The sequence below is a fragment of the Thunnus thynnus genome, chromosome 12, assembly GCF_963924715.1.
Source record: "Thunnus thynnus chromosome 12, fThuThy2.1, whole genome shotgun sequence".
NCBI classification, from domain to species: Eukaryota; Metazoa; Chordata; class Actinopteri; order Scombriformes; family Scombridae; genus Thunnus; species Thunnus thynnus.
Genome location: NC_089528.1, coordinates 875,127 through 896,322, shown reverse-complemented (window position 1 = coordinate 896,322; position 21,196 = coordinate 875,127). Strand labels below are relative to the sequence as shown.

The 21,196-nt window shown below is 39.9% G+C and overlaps 1 protein-coding gene across 1 annotated transcript in view; it reads right to left on the bottom strand.

The window, feature by feature from the left end:
* LOC137193363 (uncharacterized) overlaps window positions 1-20,325 on the bottom strand; it is a 40,638-nt gene extending 20,313 nt beyond the window's left edge. The window contains exons 1-7 of the mRNA XM_067604615.1: window positions 20,119-20,325; window positions 13,562-13,723; window positions 7,138-7,335; window positions 6,286-6,444; window positions 5,019-5,099; window positions 4,619-4,775; window positions 1,523-1,990 (exon numbers count right to left, since the gene is read on the bottom strand). Of these exons, the coding sequence (XP_067460716.1) occupies window positions 1,523-1,990; window positions 4,619-4,775; window positions 5,019-5,099; window positions 6,286-6,444; window positions 7,138-7,335; window positions 13,562-13,723; window positions 20,119-20,325 (1,432 nt within the window). The remainder of the gene's footprint in view (window positions 1-1,522; window positions 1,991-4,618; window positions 4,776-5,018; window positions 5,100-6,285; window positions 6,445-7,137; window positions 7,336-13,561; window positions 13,724-20,118) is intronic.
* Window positions 20,326-21,196: the final 871 nt, after the last annotated feature.

Sequence of the window (21,196 nt, the reverse complement as noted above, 5' to 3'; positions counted from 1 at the left end):
TATGGTCAATATTTGCGGCATATCTCAGAAGCTGTCAGTGTGGACGATAGCATTTCATCATTCAGAAGGACAAGAGTTTCACTTAGTTAGGGCCCGGGCACCCCTAACTAATATAAACTAATATAATACAATATTATTATATTATATTAGCCCAAACTAATATAATTAGGGCCCAAGCATCAAATGGTGTGAATTTTATTGGTCTTAGGTATGGGTGTGGCAAAATGGCTCAAGAGCAACCCCTATCAAATTTCAAATTAAATCCCCCACCTTTAAATTTGATGTAGATGAACGCAATTTGGAAGACACATGTATCATGTCCAGATGCACAAAACCTTCTTGCAGCCATACCCTAAGTCCAACATGAAATTGGCCATTTAGAATTTACTGTGCAATTTTGGTGCAGTTTTTGCCATTTCCAGGCATTGAATTTCATTTGAACAAACTCCTGCGAGAGACCAACTTGAAATTTGGTGAGTGTCATCTAAAGGCCTTTGCAATGAAAAGTTATCAAAATCTTGAGTTCTGGAATACACTAATGTGGGGTACTGGTAAATTTGTATGGTTTGCCATAAAACAGGAAGTTGTTGGTACTCCACTGGATTTTGTTCAGTTTGCCCCAAATTTACATTTACATGAAACTTACATGGTGTGGTCTACACATGATATACAGTGACATGACGTACAATTGGTGGGTGTTCTCTAGCACCAGCCACATAGCAGACACAGGAAGTGATATTTAACTCCTTCGCGCAACATTTGATATTCATGACAATGCATATGCATGTCAGGCAACCTCCACTATATGTATTGCTGCATTAATGACCCACTTGTGTAGCACAGCCTCGTGCCAACAGGAAACAAGCCTTATGTTACAAACTTACTTTGATTTACATGAAATTTGAAGTGTGTGGTCTACATTTGATGTGCAGAAACATAATGTACATTTAGTGCATGTTTTCTAGCGCCACATAGTAGAAACAGGAAACGATAGTTATCTCCTACATGCAATGTCCAATATTCAGGAAAATGTATATCCATTTCTGTTGCCCTCTGTTAAATGTATTACTGCATTGTGTTGTTCTGCAATACCAGCACTTCGACTACAACGCATCACAACGTGCACAAAGGTGCGAGGGCCCGATCATCACTGCTTGCAGCTTTAATTTTATTTGTACTTTTTTAAATTTAGTGAGTAACCACAATAAGGTTTAGTGTAGACTAATTTAAGTTATTTGGTTTCCCCTTGGTTTAGCTTCTATGCTACTCACTCACTTTCTTTTGCGCTCTTTTCTCTCCCTCCCTCTCTCCCCCTCTTTCTTCTTTCTCTTAAATACTTGAGGCTTTTATTTATATAATGTAAGTTGGCCTTTAGTGTTCAAAGCTACATAAGGCACTCAGTAATACCTTTAAGTGTATATTAAGTAGGAAAACATGGAGCATTAGTCCACACACTGAAAAGAAATTAGTGTAAAATTAATGTAAAATGTTAAAAGTGGGAATTGATTTGAGGATAAATTACCTTGTTCCAGTCCTGTTTTTGCCTCAGTGGTAACTTCATTGGTTAGAGATCCAAGACTGCGCTCTTCTATGTCAGAGGGAGGGGAGACAGTGCCTAGGTCCAGCTCATACCCATCAGGGTCTGATTCTACAGAATACTGGCCCTGGGACCTCCAGCCCCGGATGGGCTCTGGGCCTAACTCCTCAGATGAGCTCTGGATGGGTTTAAATCCACAAGAATCAACACTCCCAGCAATTGCATCCAGGTCCTCTCGGCTGTAGCTTATTTCTATGTCACTGTCTTCATCAGGGAACTCAGACTCGAAGCACTGAGTTCCTGTTGAAGCTTTATTTTCAGCACAAGAAAGACTAGTGTCGGCCTCATCACAGACATTTGCTACCCCCTCATCAGGACCGACACTTGCCTCTGGGAACAAAATATCTGCTGCAAAGGGGTCACTGCCTTTGAAAGGGTCTGAAGCAAATCCATCTGGAAGGAAGATAATTTAACAATAAACTTTGATTTCCTGACATACCAGTGAAAATATTATATGCATCATAATTTAATTATTTCAATCATATTGAGAGCAAAAAGAAAAAGCTGAAACCAGGCAACTTGACACAAGCAACTTACAGTGCTGCTTGAAAGTTTGTGAACCCTTCAGAATTTTCTCTATTTCTGCATAAATATGACCTAAAACATGATCAGATTTTTACAGAGGTCCTAAAACTAGATAAAGGGAACCCAATTAAACAAATGAGACTATAACATTAAATTTATTCATTTATTTATTGAAGAAATTTATCTTACATATTTATGTGAGGCAAAAGTATGCAAACCCTTGCTCTCAGTAACTGGTGTGAACCCCTTTTTACAGCAATAACTTCAACCAAACATTTCTGCTACCTATTTATTAGCTCTGCACATCGGCTTGGAGGAATTTTAGCCTATTCCTCCTTACAGAACAGTCTTTATGGCGGGCTTCTTTGCATGAACTGCACACTTCAGGTTCTTCCACAGCATTTCTACAAGATTAAGGTCAGGACTTTGACTCGGCCATTCCAAATCATTAAATTTCTTCTGCTTTAACCATTCTTTGGTAGAATGACATGTGTGTTTAGTGTCATTTTCTTACTTCATGATCCACTTTCTGTTGAGCTTCAGTTCACAGATCTTGACATTTTCCTGTAGAATTGGCTGTTACAACTCAGAACTCATAGTTCCATCAATGATTGTAAGCCATCCTGGTTCAGAGGCAGCAAAGCAGGCCCAAACGATGATACTACGACCACCACGTTTCACAGATGGGATAAGGTTCTTATGCTAGAATGCAGTGTTTGCTTATCATCAAACATACACATTTCATTCAAGCTGAAAAGTTTGATTTTGGTCTCATCCATCCAAAGAACATTGTTTCAATCGCCTAATAGCTTATCCACATGGTCTTGAGCGAACCGTAAATGGCAGCCTTGCAACTCTGCCATGCACACCATTGATGTTAAATGTACTCCTGATGGTGGACTCAAGAACGTTGACTGTAGCCACTGCAAGAGAGGCCTTTAGTTTCTTAAACATCACCCTTGGGTCCTTTGTAGCCTCCTGAACTATTACATGCCTTGATCTTAGTGTGATTTTTGTTGTACAACCACTCCTGAGGAGGGTATCAGTGATGTTGGATGTCTTCCACTTGTACATGATCTGCCTGACAGTCGGCTGATGGAGTCCAAACTCTTAAGAAATGGTTTTGTAACCTTTTCCAGCCTGCTAAGCATCAACATTTTTCTGACCCATGACACACTTCCACAAACCTGTGTTGTGAAGCTCAGACTTTGATAGTGAAGACCCAGATTTCTCTTCTTTAAATAAGGCAGGGCCTTATTTAAAGACTCACACTTGATTGTCATCCAATTGATTGAAACACCCAACTCTAATTTCCCCTTCAAATCGATAATTGATAGAGAGGTTCAAATACTTTTGCCACACACAAATATGTAACTTTGGATCATTTTCCTCAATGAATACACAAACAAGTGTAAGGGTTTTTGTCTCATTTGTTTAACTGATGTCTTTTTATCTAGTTTTAGGATTTCCATGGAAATCTGATCACATTTTAGGTCATATTCATGCAGAAATAGAGCATATTCTAAAGGGTTCACAAACTTTCAAGCAGTACTGTAAAATAACAGATCTATTAAGAGCAGCAGTCAGCAGCAGATAGAAAACCCTATATAATTTTTGGAAATTATTTTGATTTGATCATATTTTACGCTGATATTTGCAGTGCTACAAAGCTGTGACAACACAGTTCATTTCCATCAATAACATATCTAGGGCAAGAGCGTTAACTCTCTTTAAGTTTCAGGTAAAATGAAGAGTAGGTTACTACTGAACCATTACTCACCAGATGAGTCAGTTTTAGGGAACAGGTCTTCATTAAACAGGTCATCTGTAAATCAAGTGGAAACAAATTAGAAAATTGCTTTTTATAACCAATAAGACAATGTGGCAAGATAAGGAAAAAAAGTGAGTTACAGTATAAATACAGTGTATGGTTGGCTCTCAAATCATACATGTGTCAGGTATACACATAGTGCAGAACTCTTTTGAACCTCCAGAGTCATGTGTACTGCAGTGATTGTAGTGAAAGGATTTTTGCCAAATTTGATGTCAGTCAAGCTTTCAAGTGATATAGAGTAGTGACGTGGGGTGTACCATTCATTTTCTCCAAAGACAGTGTTAGGTGACTCACAATTTGAGAAGTTCATGGCTTGGATGGACAACTCTCCTGGTTGAATCATCAGTACAAAAGATGAACAAGTATGTTAGAAAATATCTGCATATTTGATAAAAAGTCAAAGGTACAAGCCTGTGGATATTTCTGGGAAAGAAGGTTCCTCCCACTTCACAACTCTTTATGCTTATTGTTCGTGTTGATTTAAATGTTTCACTGGCACAATTTGAGTGATTAGACCTCTCAGTGGGTGTTACTCTCTAAATACAGAACTGCGGCAGTGTCTATGATCTCATATAGAAAGATGGATAAATCAAACCAATCCATGCTTAATTTTGCTGCCAAGTCATCAAGTCAGTGGCTTAGGCTCCATGTCTGAAACATACGGTCACTCTGACAGTGGGCGAAGGGGTCTGCTTGGTAGAAGTCCAGTTGGTCGAGAGGGTTTGGGTTGATAGTGGACTCTTCATTCTTTCCCTCTATTTCCCGTTCATTGTTGATGTCGTCCTCCTCTGGATCATCTTCCAGGTTGGATCTGTCCATCTGTGGAACAAGACAACATAAACCAAGGAGGACATGTTATTTGAGCAGTGACCAAGGTTGGCTGATAGCCCTACATTAGACGTGTGATCATGAATTCAAAATCATGGTACCATTTCTCAAAAAAAGCAGTTTAGTTGTTTTCGTCATACAGTCTGCTGTGGCACTTAATTATTGTCTCAAAACTGTTTCTATGCCACATACATGGTGTACATGTTGGGATGTGTTTCATGGTAATGAAGCTACCTTTGGCGAGCTGCTCTCACTGTCATCTGCTTCCTCTCTGGTATCTGCTAGATTATTGCAGAAGGACGAGCCACTGGCCCGCTGGTAGAGTCCCCCAGACACACAGTGAGACAAAGACAGCCAGAGAGTTGTAACATGGAAAATGCTTTTCATAATGTTCATTCACACAAAAGAAAGTGTAACTGGATAAAAGTATTCTGACTAATATTTTGTTAAAAGTGACAGTTCTACTTCATAACAACTACTACACATTTCTGCAATTTGTGTGGAAATAGTTCAATTGCTGTCACACCTGCCACACCCCAGCTGTTTTCTGACGCAAGTAAACTGATCTACAATTTTCTAGGTTTTCCTGAATGCGTGGGACATAAGGTTACAATAGGATCAAAAATCCTGTGTAAAATTAAAGTAATTTATCTTGGTTGAGGTACTACTCCAGCAATTAAAACCAAGCACAGATTACACTACAAACAAATCTCAAAAATTCACAGTTGCAGTTGCACAGTAAAAAAAATCTCACTGACTGTTGTCATGTTGACGTGAGGGTACACAAACTACACAACTGATGTCAGACCAGGTGTACTCATTACAAGATTAGTCCACTTGGGGAAATCCAAGACTGGATCAAATTATTGTAAAATTCAACAAAACCATGAGAGAAGCCACTGTGGTGCAGATTGGTCAGTGTCTTGGGTGCAGATGTGACGCACAGATGGGATTTACACAAGTTTCAGGTAAGACTGTGGTGGAAATCTTTAATCTACAGCCCCATCCACAGGGACATCCTTTTTTCGGACTACAAGAAATCAAACCTGTTGTAGAATCTGGAAAAGCTCACAACTATGTGAAGACACATCTCTGAACCTCTTGAACCCATCATGATGAGCACAGGCACGGATTCTATGTCAAATGAGAACATTTGTCTCATGCGAGACATATTTAAAAAATGATCTAAATCAAGCCAGCAGGGGCTGAAATTTCCTGACTTTTAGCTCCTACTCCCAGGTCTCAAGATCCAAAACACTGGATCCTACATTTCCCATAATGCAACTTGATAGTGTCCTTCATTAGACCCTCACTGGCTGGTAAATGCCATTGTCTTTCTAACTCCACCCCCCCATTCTATGGCACAGCCTTTCTGTACTAAATATGTATTCTACAAGCTCAAACATGCAAAAGTTCCAAAAGCGGTAACTGCTAAAAATCTAACTACAGTGATGTATACTGTGTTTGCTTCAAGTATTACTCTAGATCATTAATGATTTACCAGAACTAGGTCAGCATAGGCAGGCAGGGATTGGCTCCTTCCCCATGGCCTCATAGAAAGTGGCTCATCTTCATTGGTGTCTGCAGGAGACGTTGACCCCTCCAGCTGGCTTTCTGGAGTGGCTGCACTTCCTGACAAGGAACACAGAGTGTGCTCCTCCTACATGGAAGAGAAGAGTGAAGAGACAGTGAAAGATTGAGGCTGATTTCTTTGTAAAAACCCAAAGTTACCAAATAATGAGCACTTTTCCTGTTAACATATCTCCTACTACTGCTGGAGATATCAATGTGTTGTTCCCCAGAGACAGACGCACCTCTTGGAAAACTTGAAAACATGTAAATTACAATAAAAACAGAACAGAGTGGTAGTTCTTTATAGTGGAATACATCTGACTTATCTTAAGTGGCCCCACTTACTTAAAATTGACTATAACTGTTCAGAAAATAGAAGGTAATTAAAAAGTGTTTTATAAAACAGATTTTATTCTGTTTGATGGATTATAAATGATTTACACCATTTACACCAACCCTTTCAAATGTAATGTATTTCTTCCAGAATGAGAGCTCAGTCAATATCTTTATCTGAAATCAACACCTCTACCTTTTTCAGATAAGGCTGTGTGTTGAGCTCCTATTCTGATTGTTAGTGAATTAAAATACTCCATGTAAAAATAGATAAGAAGATTTTAAGCATCCTATTACTTTAATTTTATCCAGTAAATGGAACAAAAACATTATATATCAACACATTATAATCAGGGGATGGCACAAGTTCATTTTAATTTTAGAAAGGCTATCTCAGATACACACAAACACACACATACAATTCACAAACATACACTTCCTCCCGTACCTGCAGGATCTCTTCATAGGACTGTCTGATGGAGTCTTGCAGCGGAGTGTTCCTCTCTCCAGCCTCATCCACCTTCTTCTTGGCCTGCTTCACCTCCTCTCTGAGCTTCCTCAGCCTCCACCTGGCTCTGGCAAGCTCCCTCTCATACTCTTCCACCTGGCCCTCCTTTTGCACCTCCTCCGCCTGCAGAGACAAGATCTGGCAAGTGCAAAGAGAAAGAGTATGATAGGCTGTAAATCAATCCAGTTATTTATTCGTTTAAAACAAAAATAAATAATTCAGTTTTGCAAAAAAAGCATAACAGTCTAATATTTTTAATGCTGGAAGTGATAAATACCTAACCATCTGGTCAGCAGCATGCACTCATTTGAGTAAAAAATAGATGGGAAGTCCCATTGTGTTGACTCTGTGACAAACTCCAACTGCTGCCAACCTGGTAACACTGATTAAAACTTTTTCTTTCAACTACCTGATCTAACTCCTCAAGCCACTTTTTAAGATAATGGGAATTTTTTATATGGAATTCTAGTGCTGTTTCCAAGTATCCTTACATGACTAAAGGATTTTGACTGTTGGCAATCAGTAGATCCACAGTCAGTCATTTATGCTGAGATCAGACTACACAGATTTGGCCTGATTTTGACATGATTTTGATTATGAATGTCGGGAATGACGAATGGGCGTGTAGTGTGACATTATCGAAGAACAGTCGTGTGGCGTCTAGGACACCCCACAACACCCCAAACAAAAAATCTAGCATGTCAGAATTTTTATTTTTATTTTCCTGCCTATTTTGACATCTCCTACAACATGTTTGTTGATGTTGATAGGATGAGTAAATGCTCTCTGGCGCACATATGTAAGCACAGACACAGAAAGTCAATGCTGTTCTCCAGCAAATTTCCGGCCGGGCTGAGCTGCATTTAATGGAGAGAGCAGTGGCTCTTCTCCATCCTCTTCACAGGTTGATTCATGCAGAAAAACCATCAGTCATCAGTGACCGTTTTCTTGATTTCAGTTAATTGTCACTGATGACTGGTTTTGCTGCCAGCAAAACCAGTCATCAGTGACAGAGTTCTCGAAGATGAGCCACTGCTCTTCACGCAGTCTGGAGACCATACATGTAGCTGGACAGCTTTGACTTTCTGTGTCAGTGTTTATATATATGTGCAAGAGAGCACTCATGTCATCTTATTAGTCAACATCAAGGATCACATTATAGCAGATGTCAAACTAGACAGGAAAATACAAAAAATTCTGACATGCTAGATTTTTCGTCGGGGTGTTGCAGGGCATCCTAGACGCCACATGACTGTTCTTTGAATATTTCACACTACACACCAATTCATTTGCTTGCAGCTTTAATTATTAGGGCTCAAGATATGAATGGTGCGCCCCCTAGAAAATTTCAAATTTGAAGCCCCTCCTTTAAAATTGACATAGATGAACAAAATTTGGTAGGCACATGTATCATGTCCAGATGCTCAAACCTCTTGGAGGTATCCTAATTCCAACTGGAAGTCAGCCATTTTACCATTTGCAGGCGTTGTATTTTAATGAACTCCTCCTAGAGATTTAACCCCACTGACTTCAAATTTGGTCAGTGTCTAATAAAGACCTTTGAGATGAAATGTTATCAAAATCTTGAGTTTTCACTGAGCTATGGCGACACAGCGAATTTCTATGTTTCACCATAAAACAAGAAGTAAATCATATGCACATCATCCAATCTGCCCCAGAAATCTCTTGCTTCATAAGAGTCCCGGTCTGAGGACATGGTCTGAAGACATGTATAGGTCAATGCTGAATAATAGTTATAGTGCTAGTTTTAGGCCCCATACTTTTACTGACTACTCCTGGTAGGTTGACCAGATCCACCGAAATTTGGTCAGCTAAGTTGTAAGACCTTGATGATGCTGAATAGTGAAGCTTTTGAGTTTTCAACAGAAGCCATTGTCATGGCAGCACGTCATTCACCATGACAAAGGAAGTTGTTTTAGAAGGGTTAGGGATGCTTCAAAACTTGTGAAAATTGACACACATGTAAGAAGTAGGGAAACATGATATCTGATATGCGTCTTGGGCTTGGGTGTGGCAAAATAGCTCAAGGGCACCTCCTACAAAATTTTAAAGTCAAAGCCGCTACCTTTAAATTTGAAGTAGATTAACAAAATTTGGTAGGCAAAGGTATCATGTTCAGATGCACAAAAAAAGACTTGGGAGCCATACCCTAACTCCAACGGGGAGTCAGCCATTTTGAAGTTACTTTGCAATGTTCTTACAGTTTTTGCCATTTGCAGGCATTGTTTTTTTACAAACTCCTCCTCAAGATTTAACCCAACAGACTTCAAATTTGGTGGGTGTCATCTAAAGACCTTTGCTATAAAAAGTTAAAGCTCCGTTGCCATGGCGATGTGGAGAACTTCGATGTTTCGCCACAAAGCAGGACGTTTTTGTAACTCGAATGTAGTTACAAAACATCATCCAATCTGCCCCAAATTTCTCATTCTTCATAAGGCCTCCGGGCCTGAACACATCTACATGTCAATATTGACTCATATTCATAGCGCCACCTACAGAAAACAGGAAGTCAGCCTTATGTGACAAACATCATCTGATTTACGTGGGATTTACATGGTGTGGTCTACACATGACATATGGCAAATTGACATATAATTCATGGATGCTCTCTAGTGCCACAATATAAATTAGTATAAATAAGTAATGAGACACAGGTGGATGACATTAGGGGATGGTGACAAAGACAGGAGCGGGAAACACACAAGGGCAGGAAGTGGATCTGAAACAAGAGGAGAATTAGAAACCAAAATAAAACAGGAAATGCAGAACTAAATGGGAAATAAAAAACAAAACATAACCTAAAGACAGGATGAGCCATGACATTATTATTATTAATATTCTGTAGTGATTGGGCTCAGGTGTTGCCAGGGTGCTCCATAGCGCCCCCAAACGTAGGGCCATTTTGGAAGTTTCTTTCATGTGCATGAAACTTGGCAGGTTCATTGCTCTCATCGTTGTCGACATAATACATATTTTTTCAATTTTTTTAAACAAGTCAGTCATTTTGTATTTTATGCATCAATGTCCATTTTACGAACAAATGTTTGAGGCCTTTAGGATGTGCAAAAACTCATGAAACTTTGTAACTATGCTCGAATTATTGTGATTATTATTATAATGAGGCTTGGGCATGGCACATCAGCACAAACGCCCCTAATTACTTTTAGCATATTTGAGGTGCTTGGGGTCCTCAACAGCTCACGAAACTATGTACATCTATCAAAAGTCAAAGCCCTCACCTTTAAATTTGATTTATATGTAAGAAATCTGATAGGCAGATGTAACATCTCCAGCCTCTTGGAGCATACCCAAAGTCCAACAAGAGGTAAGCCATTATGAATTTGTGTTCAGTTTTTGCACAGATTTTGCCATTTCCAGGTGTTGTATTCTAACGAACTCCTCCTAGAGATTTAAGCAGAGCAACTTGTGGCATGGTGTGCCAGATAATTTTGCCCAAAACATGTTTGGGGCAGTAAAGAGGAAGTTGTTGTAACTCGGCTTTACATTGTCCAATCTTCCCAAAATTTCTCATGCTTGATTTCATAATTGAGTCCAGGCCTGCATGTCAATACTGAGTCATAGTCATAGCACCACCTGCTGACACCAGGAAGTTGGCCTTACTTGACAAACATCATCTGATTTACATGAAAATTACATGGTGTGGATTAACCATGATATACAGCAACATGACGTATAATTAGTGGGTGATCTCTAGTGCCACATAACGTACACAGGAAGTGATAATTATCTCCTACATGCAATGTTCAATATTCATGAAAATGTGAATCCATGTCAGGTGCCCTCTGGTAAATGTATTGCTGTATCATGTTGCTCTGCAATAACAGCAGTTCAACTGTGGTGTAGTTCGACTGTGGCACACCCGGCCATGCGTGAAGGAGCAAGGGCCTGACCATCACTGCTTGTGGCTTTAATTATTATTATTATTATTCCCCCAAGCCATTGCATTTTTGTCAGCCTTCTGATACTCAAGAACTGGCACCCACGTCAGAACTGCAAAATTGCAAAGTTCTGTAGTGACAGGGCTCGGGCCTGGCCAGCGGGATCCATAGTGCCCCCAAACGCAGGGTCAAGCTGAGATAAAGTTGCTTATATGTTCAGGAAACTCAGTGGGTTCATTGCTCTCATCATTCTGGTCATAAACCATATTTTTTTGAAATTTTTTCGCTGGACAGGAAGTCAGCTATTTGGGATTTCGTGCATCAATTTTCATTTTACAAACACATTTTTGAAGGCCTTTACGATGTGCAAAAATTCAAGAAACTTTGCACCTATGTTCAAACTAGTAAATATTTCAATAAGTATCACAATTGGGCTTGAGTGTGGCTCTTCGTCTCTATAGCACCTCATAATCACTTTTAGCAATTTTGAGGTGCTAGGGGTGCTCGGAAACTAACAAAACTTTTCACATGCATCAGAAGTGGCGTACCTTGATATCTGCTGTGGGCCATGGGCTTGGGTATGGCAAAATGGCTTGAGGGTGCCCCCCTAGAAAATTTCAAAGTCAAAGTCCCCACCTTTAAATTTAACATAAATGTACAAAATTTTGGTAGGCATATGTACCATCCCCAGACTTAGCCATACCCTAAATCTGACAGGAAGAAAGCCATTTTGAATCTACTTTGCATTTTTTTTGCAAAGTGAAGCCATTGACAGGCATTGTACTTTAACAAATTCCTACCACAGATTTAACCCTAGTGACTTCAAATTTAGTAGATTGCATCTAAAGACCTTTGTAATGTTAAATTGCGAAGCTTTTAAGTTTTCATGGAATGCCCTTGGCGTGGCATGCCAGTCAATTTTGCCCGAAACATTTTTGGGGCATCAAACAGGAAGTTGTTTTAACATGACTTTACACTGTCTAATCTGCCCCAAATTTCTCATGCTTGATAAGAGTCTAGACCTGAACACATCTACATGTCAATATTGAGTCATAGTCATAACCCCACCCACTGACAACAGGAATTCGGCCTTACGTGACAAACATCATCCGATTTACATGAAAATTACAGGACATATAATTAGTGGGTGTTCTCTAGCGTCTCATAGTGGACACAGGAAGTGATAGTTCTAAAATCATAAATTGTGTCTACCAACCTCCAGTAGCGATACTATGGCTTCCACTCCCTGCGATGCAAGCAAGGTGTGAGGGGCCACTCATAGCTGCTTGCAACTTTAACTTATTTTATTATCTCTTTCAGTTATTAATTTTATTTGTATTTTTAGAAGTATTTTTTCATTTTACATGTTGTTCAGTCTTTTCGATGTCAAGTTGATTTTTGATGTTGAATTGATGTTACTGCCATTGCGTCTGTAAATGTATAGTTCAATAAAGCAAATAAAATCCTTTAGCTATCAGTCAAACTAATATTTGCCTCCAGCTGCTGACAGTAACACTTGCTCCATTAGCTTAAAAACTGAATCAGTACATGTTTCTTAATTCTCATTAACTCTATTTCTGTGTCTTAGTGTGTAAAAGTGTACAGCATTATTTAGCAGGACTGCATTAAAAGTATAAGCAGTATGCAGGTGGGAATGCTATCAGCAAGTACTTAATCATAGGAAGCACTAGTTCACTTAGTAAATCATTTAAAGCCCTGTATAATAGTCTCTTAATATTCCTTTGGGGAGTTTTAATCTTTCTCTTTACAGTGAGCTGTACATTTTTAATAAAAAAAAATATTTTTCATATTTTAAAATATTCTCTAACTTGTGGTAATTCTCTGTCGACAGTATGGTGTTTACTATATAGAAATACATATATATAATCTAGGCCCACACAACAGAAAGTGAATTCAGTGACGCTCTAGCTCTGGCTATGGCTGAAGAATGGTAAATGGACTGCACTTACATAGCACCTTTCTAGTCTTCCGACGACGCAAAGCATTTTATTTATTTTTTGGTTCCTATTTCATCACTGGGCTATTGCTTTACTTTACTTTACTCTACAGCCAGTCACTTATAATTGGGACACACTGCTTTTAAGCCAATTAGAGGTATAATCATGACTGAGCTCAAGAATTGGGTTGCAATTCATAAACCCATAACTTAGCTTGTGTGTTGGCTCCAAATTAGTGACAGAAGCCCTCAGTGAAAAGTGAAGTAAGTGTCCATTCCAAAATCCTTCAACAATGTAAACACAGACATCAGTGCAGCATCACAGTCTGTAACAGAACCTCCAGAAGAAATTGCAACAGAGAATATGCATATATATATATATATATATATATATATATATACACTACACACTATATTTAATTAATTTAACAACTCATGCAGTTTACAATGAGAGAGAACTAGCTGCACAGTAACAGTTCATTATTACCTGTTGACTCTCTTCATAGCAGAGCTGCCTGGTGCTCTTTATTTGATGTACCAGCTTCTCTTTGTGTGCCTCTAATTTAACCAGAGTCTCCTCCAGCTCCTTGCGGTCTGATTGCTGCTCCTGCAGTTCCACGTTCTCCACCGCCACTGTATTCTCCAGCTCCTACAATCACACACACACACACACACACACACACACACACACACACACACACACACACACACACACACACACACACACACACACACACACACTTGTTTAGGATTTAAGCATGCTTCAAACTCATCTTTAGAATGATTGAACAGGCATGTGGAGGTACTAATGCCCTTTCACAATATCCACATCGTCCTAGTGGTAGAATAGCAAAGATCAGAGGTAACCATCAATGGTGGTTTACCACATTAACATATACCAGGTTTGGCTCAAGATGTGACTACACATGGTAGCTTCATTTGAGAGCCCCAGAAACCAACTACTACTCCTCTACTGGAATATAACGCTGTCCAAGGTTTACTTTGTGTTCATTAGTTTGTAGAGTAGAAGTTGTCTTAATCCTTTGAACCAGATTGTGACATTTAATTTACACCCCTTCTTCTCAGAGTCATGTCTCAAATCAGAACACACACTTCATACAGACACTGATGCAATCAGTGTTAGTGATATTCTATATTTTTGTTGAAATTGACAATGAATTGATCCACACAACAAATGTGGTGTGTCTATCCAAGACCTTTTAAATCTTATTCCTGTGCTGTAGAACTACATATTTGTCCACAAACTATTAAAAACCCACCAGTGAGCCACACTGTTGCAGTGGGTGACACATTCCACAAACATCACCACAAACACACACTGTAGTTTACTTTGTCTCAATTCAGCACACACTTGCTGAAAATAGTCCCAAATGCACTATTTCCCCGTTTAAGTAACATTTGCTAAAAACTACAGTGACCAGCTGTTTTAAGAAATTACTTTACTCTTCAAATGGCACTATATATTTGTAAGCTGTTTTAAATATTTCTATCTTCTGTAGAAATCAATCGACTGGGGCTGAGAGACATAGACAGGGGAAGGCAAGGCAAGGCAAGGCAAGGCAAGGCAAGGCAAGGCAAGTTTATTTGTATAGCACATTTCAAGAAGTCAACTCAAAGTGCTTTACATAGAGCATAAAAGGCATCAAAACAAAATAGAAAAGCAACACAAGTAAAAAGACATATAAAAACAATTAAAAAGTGTTAAATTTGGAAATAAAAAGAAACTAAAAGGGAATAGGACAGATAAAACAAGAGAATAAAAGTTACAGTGCAGTGTAAAATATTGACCCTCAGATTTGGTTTAATAAAAGGCAGCGGCAAACAGAAAAGTCTTCAGCTATGATTTAAAAGAACTGAGAGTTGCAGCAGACCTGCAGTTTTCTGGGATTTTGTTTCAGATATGTGAGCATAAAAACTGAATGCTGCTTCTCCATGTTTAGTTTTTACTCTGGGGACATAAAGCAGACCTGTCCCAGATCACCTGAGAGGTCTGGATGGTTCATAATGTAGCAGCAGATCAGAAATCTATTTTGGTCCTAAACCATTCAGTGCTTCATAAACCAAGAGCAGTATTTTAATCAATTCTTCGACAGACAGCAAGCCAGTGTAAAGATCTGAGAACTGGAGTTATATGATCCACTTTCTTGGTAGTAGTAGTGAGGACTTGAGCAGCAGTGTTCTGAATCAGCTGCAGCTGTCTGATCGATTTTTTAGGGAGACCTGTGAAGACAGCATTACAGTAGTCAAGTCTACTGAAGATAAATGCATGGACAAGTTTTACAAAATCCTGCTGAGACATAAGAATATATCAATAATTAAATTCTTGATATATTCTTCAGATGAGAGTAGGCTGACTTTGTAATTGTCTTAATGTGGCTGTTGAAATTCAGGTCTGAGTCCATGACTACACCAAGATTTCTGGCTTGGTTTGTAGTTTTTAACATTATCAACTGAAGCTGAGTGCTGACTTTTAAACGTTCTTCCTTGGCTCTAAAAACAATTACTTCAGTTTTGAAAATCGATTGGCACATCCAATCACTGATTAGTTCAATGCACTTACTCATAGCTTGTACTGGACAATAGTCCCCTTGTGATATGGTTATGGTTAAATTTGTGTGTCATCCGCATAACTGTGGTAGCATATTTTGTTGTTTTCCATAATCTGAGCTAGTGGGAGCATTTAGATGTTGAACAGAAGAGGCCCCAGAATGGAGCCTTGGGGAACTCTGCATGTTATTTTTGTCCGCTCAGATGTGTAATTACCTACAGACACAAAGTAGTCCCTGTCTTTTAATTAGGATTCAAACCAGTTTAGTACTGTGCCAGAAAGTCCCACCCAGTTTTCCAGTCTGTCTAGTAATATGTTGTGGTCGACCATGTCAAATGCGGCACTGAGATCCAGTAATACTAATACTGTAAGTGTATGTCATTGAAGACCTTAACAAGAGCAGTCTCAGTGCTGTGGTGTGGTCGAAATCCTGACTGGAAGACATCAAAACAGTTGTTTAGTGCCACAAAGTTGCTCAGCTGTTGAAAAACAGCTTTTTCAATGATCTTGCAGTTTTCAGGGCCTGTGGGAAGACACCTGAGAGAAGAGATGTGTTGACAATCTGTAGAAGATCTGAGGCCATGCAGTTTGAAACAATTTTGAAAAAGCCTGTAGGCAGAATATCAAGGCAGCAAGAGGAGGATTTCAGATGTTGTATAATGTCCTCCAGGTTTTTATGATTGATCAGATGGAATTGTGTACTACTCAAATTGATTTTCAGTGGACACAGAGACAACGCATATCCTGCACCTGATATGGAGGTACTGACTGCTTGTCTGATTGTCTGAATTTTGTCAGTGAAGAAGGAGGCAAATTCATTGCAGGTCTTGGTGGATAGAAGTTCAGGGGCTACTGACAAAGGAGGGTTTGTTAGCCTGTCGACAGTAGCAAACAAGGCACGTGCATTATTATTATTTTTGGCAATGATGTCAGAGAACAAGGACCGCCTTGCATTTCTCAGTTCCAAATTATAAATGTGAAGTCTCTCTTTAGAGATGTCATAATGAACCTGGAGATTTGTTTTTCGCCACTTGCGTTCAGCTTTTTGACACTCTTTTTTCCATTGTGACCAACATGGCATTTCTCCATGGAGATCTTTTCTTACTAGAGACAGCCTTTACCTTAGTAGGTGCAATGGCATCAATAACATTTGTAATTTTAGAACTGAAATTATCTACAAGCTCATTGATCGAGACCCAAGAGAGGGCGGGTATGACAGAGAAGGCCTGAATAAATATTTCACTGGTGTTTTCAGTGATATACGGTTTTGTGATTACCCCTGTTTGAACATTTATGTGGATGGAGATAAAACTCTCAAAGAAAACACAGGAATGATCAGAGAGAGCAACATCAGTCACTACAACCTTAGAAATGTTTAGATCCTTAGAGATGATTAAGTCCAGAGTGAGGCCCTTTGTTGTGTGTGGGCTCCGTCACATGCTGGGTCAGTCCATAGTTATCAAGAACATAATACAGTTCTTCAGTCCCTCTGTCCTGGGGGTTGTCAACATGGATGTTAAAATCACCAACAATAGGTAGACAGTCAAAGTCAATACACAGCAGTTCAGCAAAGTCATCGAAAAAGGTAGCACAGTATTTAGGTGGCCTGTTGATATTTAGAAATGTAACTCGAGAGGAGGAATTCAACTGAAGAACCACATATTCAAAAGAATCAAAGTTTCCATAAGACATCTGTTTGCATTGGAAGGAATCATTAAACAAAATGGCCACTCCACCTCCTTTCTTATGCATTCTAGCTTCACTCATAAAACTGAAGTTGGGAGGGGTTGACTCGATAAGAACAGCTGCACTGTTATCCTGGTCTAACCAAGTTTCAGTTAAAAACATAAAATCAAGGTAGTGCTCGATGATAAAATCATTGATTAAAAATATTTTTCCTGACAAAGACCTGACAATTAACAAAGCTAAATTTAATGTGTTAAAAATATTATCTACCTAATTTTTTGAGACAAGCTGTAGCTGATGAGGAATGGATGCTAAATTTGATATATTTGCAGAATCAGTTGACTGCTTCCTGTTTCTTAACAGATTCGCCATTCTTTACCTGTTACCTATCAAGACATGAATTGAGCAAGCTACCAGTACACTGGGCCCCAGCTTTTCCTGGGAAGAGATATGAGTGCCATTAGCCTTGCAGCCTGGACCCAGCACATATCACTTAGCGCTTGCTGTATTTTGTACACAAATAACTGGATGTGCTGTTCTTATATCAGGCTGGGGAGAGCGAGGAGGAGGAGAGCTTATTCCCTCTGCGGCTGTCGTGAAGGGGGGGGAGGGGGCGGGCGCCGTAACTGTGACAAATGGGTTGACACTGGTCGAGGACTTAAAGCCATTGCTGGAGGTGGACGCCGAGGGGGGTTTAGGGTAGAGAAAATGGGAGCAGGTGTAAGTTTGGTCTCTGCAGTGACCAGCTCCTTCATCTGGTTAGTGAACTCCAAGAGGGGGGAGGAAGGAGAAAGGGTGACTGGAGAAGAGAGTGACCTGGATTAGGTTTGGTGAGGTGAAGGGGGTGAATCCTCAAAGGTGGAAATTGGTGGAGACTCCTCCTCTCGAGTCTGTTGACTGTCGTGTTTAAAGCTCTCTTCAGGCAGAGGCTGAGGCAGCTCTCTTTCAAGGTTTCTGCCTTGTTTTGTTATGTCTTCTTCTTGCTTTGATTCCTCTTGTCTCTTGACCTTAGCAGAGGGAGCAGATTGGTGACGCAGGAAGTAAAATAAGTTAGAGATGAACAATTTTACTCCTGATTTGTTAAGGAAAAGTCCATCTGCCTTAAAAAGATGTCTGCGGTCCCAGAAAAAGTTGAAATTGTCAATGAAGTGCAGTGAATGGACAGTATATGCAGTTGAAAGCCATGGGTTCAGTGCCAACAATCTACTGAACCTCTCAACTCCTTTTCTGACTGGTGGTAGAGGGCCATCGATAAACACCTCAGCATTCAGAGAGCTGACTGTGTTAAACAGATCACTAAAGTCTCGTTTCAGCACCTCAGACTGTTGTTTCACAACATCATTGGTCCCTATGTGCAGTATGATGTTTTCCACATTTGGATGTGCAGCCATGATATGCAGGATTCTCTCAGTCATGAGAGCCAGAGTATTTTGGTGTTGTTACTGCACATGCTCCTTAAATCTTTTACAGCACAGTCACCCAAAATCAGAGTTTGAGGCCCAGTCGTTAGCTTTCCCTTAAGCCTTTTAATTTCTGATTTACTCTCAGTTCTTACCCTGCTGTGTGAAGACGAGAGGTTATCCAGGTCATCAGACGGAAATCCAGGGTCCTGCAGCAATGGAGCAAATCTGTTCTCCAGTTGCAGACTCGGTTGTTGGGGAGGTTTGTTGTTAGCTCTCCCTTTCACAGCTGTCCATGGCTGTGTCCTACTAAGAACAAGGGTTGAAGAGCCACTCTGCCTGGATGATAGTGTAGGCCAGCCAGTCGCATCACAAATCACAGGGTGCTGGGCTCTGCCTGTTACTCTTCCTCCCATTTTCCCAGGAAATTATTTACTCTTAGGCTTGTAGATTTACTTGTAGATTTATTATCCGGTTCACAGCCCTCCTGTTTCTTGGTAGTCTTGGTGGTGCTAATTAGCCGTGTGTTAGCATACTCTTGTCCACTGTTTTGAGTCCATGGTAAGGTGGTGTCATTCCCACATAGCCCATTCACTTCCATGTTCACTTCTAACCAGTGAATTTTGGTTTCCAGCACTGCAATCTTCTGTAGAAGTTTGTGGTAGTCATCTGTGGAGAAGGGAAGCATCTTGCTGCTAATTAGCTTTAGCTAAGTGCCACATTTCCAGTCACTGCTGTACAGGCTTATGCTGCTGGAAGGATATAATATCAGCGTCTGCACTGTAAGAAAGCAGGAAGCAAGAGCCTCCTGGGTTTTCCTTATGTTTGGGTGTACTCAAACATAAGGAAAAGACCCAAACTGCATTGTTGGTTTGGGCTTTTTAATGGCATTTGTTTACAATAAAAAAATACAGAATAACATCTCTTATCAAGTCTTATCCTCTAACCCAATATCCACTGAAATAATTAAGGTATTCCAGCTACATTTTGACACAGGGCCTCTACAAGACAAGGCCTCACAATTGGGTTAAAATGTAGCTGGCTTTAAGTCCTGATCACTTCAGTTTATATTGTGTTTCAGTGGCCCATATTACCATTACTGTTATTACATTGAATTCATATGTGTAGCATCATCCAGTGTGAGACTTACAGCATCATGACATCACATGAGAGCATCATGGGAAATGAAGTGATGGAGTCCCAAACTGGAAACACTACACACACAAACACACATATGATTGATGTCCTGTCAACATCATATATATTAACAAATGCAACAAATAATGTGATGCCAACGTAAAACACATTCACACAGATGTATAAAAACCCAACATGCACACACAAACACACACACGCACACACCAGCGCTAGGTGCTGTGGTCTTCTTACTCTGATCTCGGCTGCTTTGACCAGGACTCTCTCATCCGTTTCCACGACGTCAGTGTCCCTGTCCCTGGGAGACAACCAGCAGAGGAGACAGGAGTGTTTAAGTAGGGAGGAGAGGGAGCACTCATTCTTCCAGTCTGCCTTCTCTCCATCATGCCCTCCTTCCCATGATCCCTCTATTTTTTCCTGCTGCACTGCTGGCTCCTCCATTGCTGCCCTCTTTAGCTGTTGCTACACTGCAGAGGAGGCGGAGCTGCCTCTGTGAGTGTGTCAGTGTGGGTGTGTGTGTGGGGGGGGGGGGGGGGGCAGAGGCAGAATGCACCAATGTGAGGATGGAAACAGAGAGGGGAATGGGTCAGACAGAGAGAGAGGAAAGCTATAGAGCAAGTTTATCCATCCATAAGATAATTTCTTTCCTCTCCTCTAGTCTCCTTCCTTAATGTGTTTCCTCTTCCTTCCTTTTTTCCACTCCTACAATCACACTGCTGCTCTTCTCACACATCTCTCACCCCCTCCTATGTCCTCCTCCTCCTCCATGGCCACTGCAGTATGCATCAGCCAAACACATAAACACACACGTGCGCGCACATACACACATACAGTCAGTGAGAGCAGTGACTGAGCCATTCATAAAAATCACTGAGAGCACAACAGCAACAATCTCCACTGTCAATCAATTAGGCTACCAATTAATCATTCATGAATACATTATTTTATATATGAACAGGTTATTAAATGTAGCATTGCCAATTAATAACCCTGTCCTTTCCTGCTTTAGTCATTAGCACCAGTCATGAATTTGCAATAGGGTTGAGGTTTTTTATAATAGTTACAATGCACTGTACTGTAATGTTATGTTATTACTTTATAATCTGATCAATAATGGATTTTCTGAGGCTAAAACTGATGTCAATACTTGAGAGTTTAAAAAAATCTGATTGAGACATATCAGCTGACGTTTGTATTTTAACATAAACAAACATTTTAAATATGAATCCCTTAAATTTTATTATTAAATATGTGTATCAAAGATATGGAATATTGCCCAGTATTAATCAAAGAGTTTAAACATCCATATATT